The sequence below is a fragment of the Phytophthora parasitica genome (genome assembly GCF_000247585.1).
Source record: "Phytophthora parasitica INRA-310 unplaced genomic scaffold supercont2.97, whole genome shotgun sequence".
Taxonomy (NCBI): Eukaryota; Oomycota; class Peronosporomycetes; order Peronosporales; family Peronosporaceae; genus Phytophthora; species Phytophthora nicotianae.
Window position 1 is genome coordinate 1 of NW_008649083.1, and position 1,728 is coordinate 1,728.

The window sequence follows — 1,728 nt, forward strand, 5'->3', positions numbered from 1 at the left end:
TTTTTTTTTAGTCTGGATTAAAAATACGTCCATGGGCACGCTTTGTCTGGTCAGACCAATTGGCTGAATAGGAGTTCAACACATCACACGTCGTATGGGTGCGGCTTACTTGCTATACAAAAAAGGATGAAAACAATCCATAGGCTAGGTGAGATGCATTCCAATACTTAGCGTTCTTTTTATTGCGATTACAAATGAAATGGGTAGTCGGTTTTCCTTGTGCTGTCAATTGGTAATGCCATGTGACTCTCTCACATTGTGAGAAGAGGTATGTCACGTCATCTGACTCAGTGGTCAATCGTGAAAGAGCTTGCCAGTGACGTTTAGGCCATCGCGATCTGCTGCGTTGATCAATGCTGCGAGCTGGTCAACTTCAAATTGCATCTCTTGTCCGTTTCGAAAACGAACAGTCCACTTGAAGACGCCTCTGGGTCCTTCACAACCTATCCAGTCCTCAATCTGCCCCGGCACGTTGCGTCTGGTTATGGCACCACCCTCGCCTGTGCACTCCATTAGCATAGTGATATTCCATCCTATGGGCATTGGCGGCTTTTTCACAAGATCTTTCTCCAGTTTCGACACTGCAAAGTAGCCCGTGTCATCTTCCTGTAGTGCGTTGCGAACCTTGCGTTGTCCACCACTCTTCTTTCGGGTAGGGAGATGGAGTACCGCTGTCTTTAAGTCATACTCTTTCATCAGCAACATAGCAGCAAGAACGTGGCTACATAGCCATCCAGACGTCCAAAATCCCTTGCAGTCACATTGATACCGCGAGCGAATGGCTCGAATCTGCGGTACATTATCAGCAATGTCAGAATTCACTTAAAAAAAATTAAAGTACACAATTACCTGCTCTGCAGGGATAATTGGATTCAGATCCAAGCGCAATGCAGACGTGTAGACCGGTGGTAGCACTTGTATTTCGTGTAACGATAAGTAGTACAGCTGAAAGTCGGGAACTCTGGATCCCTTTCGTAATTTCCCTGACTTCGAGTCCAAATACCTAAGTAAAAAAACACATTAATTAAAGTAGAACTTACACTTAGCGCAGTCTTTACCGTTCAGCACGCGTGGCGTTGACTACCTGGCCTGTTGCATTGTTGTATCGCACAGCGTACTCCCAAGTATTGAAGACGAATGATTTTATCTTCTGCTCATCGTCAGGGTCTATTTTCTTGAACACATTTTTTTTTCTGTTACGAAGATGCGTGCGTGTACAACCATTTCCCCAATTATTGGCCCCTCAGCAAAGTGACTGAAGCTCTTGATAAATTTGTCGCAGTCGAGGTAAAGCACTGAAGGCAGTGTATCGTTGAAACCACGGATGTAGCAGCGTGTTTGGAGGGTACGCAGACAGTTTTAAGGGCTTGATGGTGAGATTCGATTGGGTTTTGTGAAGGCAACACCCCAGGAGCTGCCACCGTGCAAAACCATGCCCCCCAGCGTTCGCCAAGGTACTGAGCAGTGAACCACGATGCATATTCCTTTTCATGTTTAGTGATCCAGAATTTCGTACATTTTTCCGCCAATGCGAGAAACTGCTGAGGAGAACGAGCTAATTCGAGCCCATGGATAGTCTTATCAACATGATTGCCATAGAACGTTGGATCTCGCAGCAACCCGGATTTTTCATACGCTTTACAAGATAGATGTGGGTAGCAGTTCAGAATGCCAATACCCGGCCAAATCGCTTGTAGGCGTTTGCGATGTATGTAGCGTGGTCTTGAC

The 1,728-nt window shown here is 45.9% G+C and overlaps 1 protein-coding gene across 1 annotated transcript; it reads right to left on the reverse strand.

The window, feature by feature from the left end:
• Positions 1–148: 148 nt before the first annotated feature.
• On the reverse strand, positions 149–1,098 carry PPTG_18916 (hypothetical protein; the record flags this gene model as incomplete). The annotated part of the gene is made up of 3 exons (XM_008917239.1): positions 149–789; positions 850–1,003; positions 1,085–1,098. The coding sequence occupies 3 exons, from the start codon at positions 1,096–1,098 to the stop codon at positions 295–297; spliced, it is 663 nt and encodes a 220-aa protein (XP_008915487.1). The 3' UTR covers positions 149–294.
• Positions 1,099–1,728: the final 630 nt, after the last annotated feature.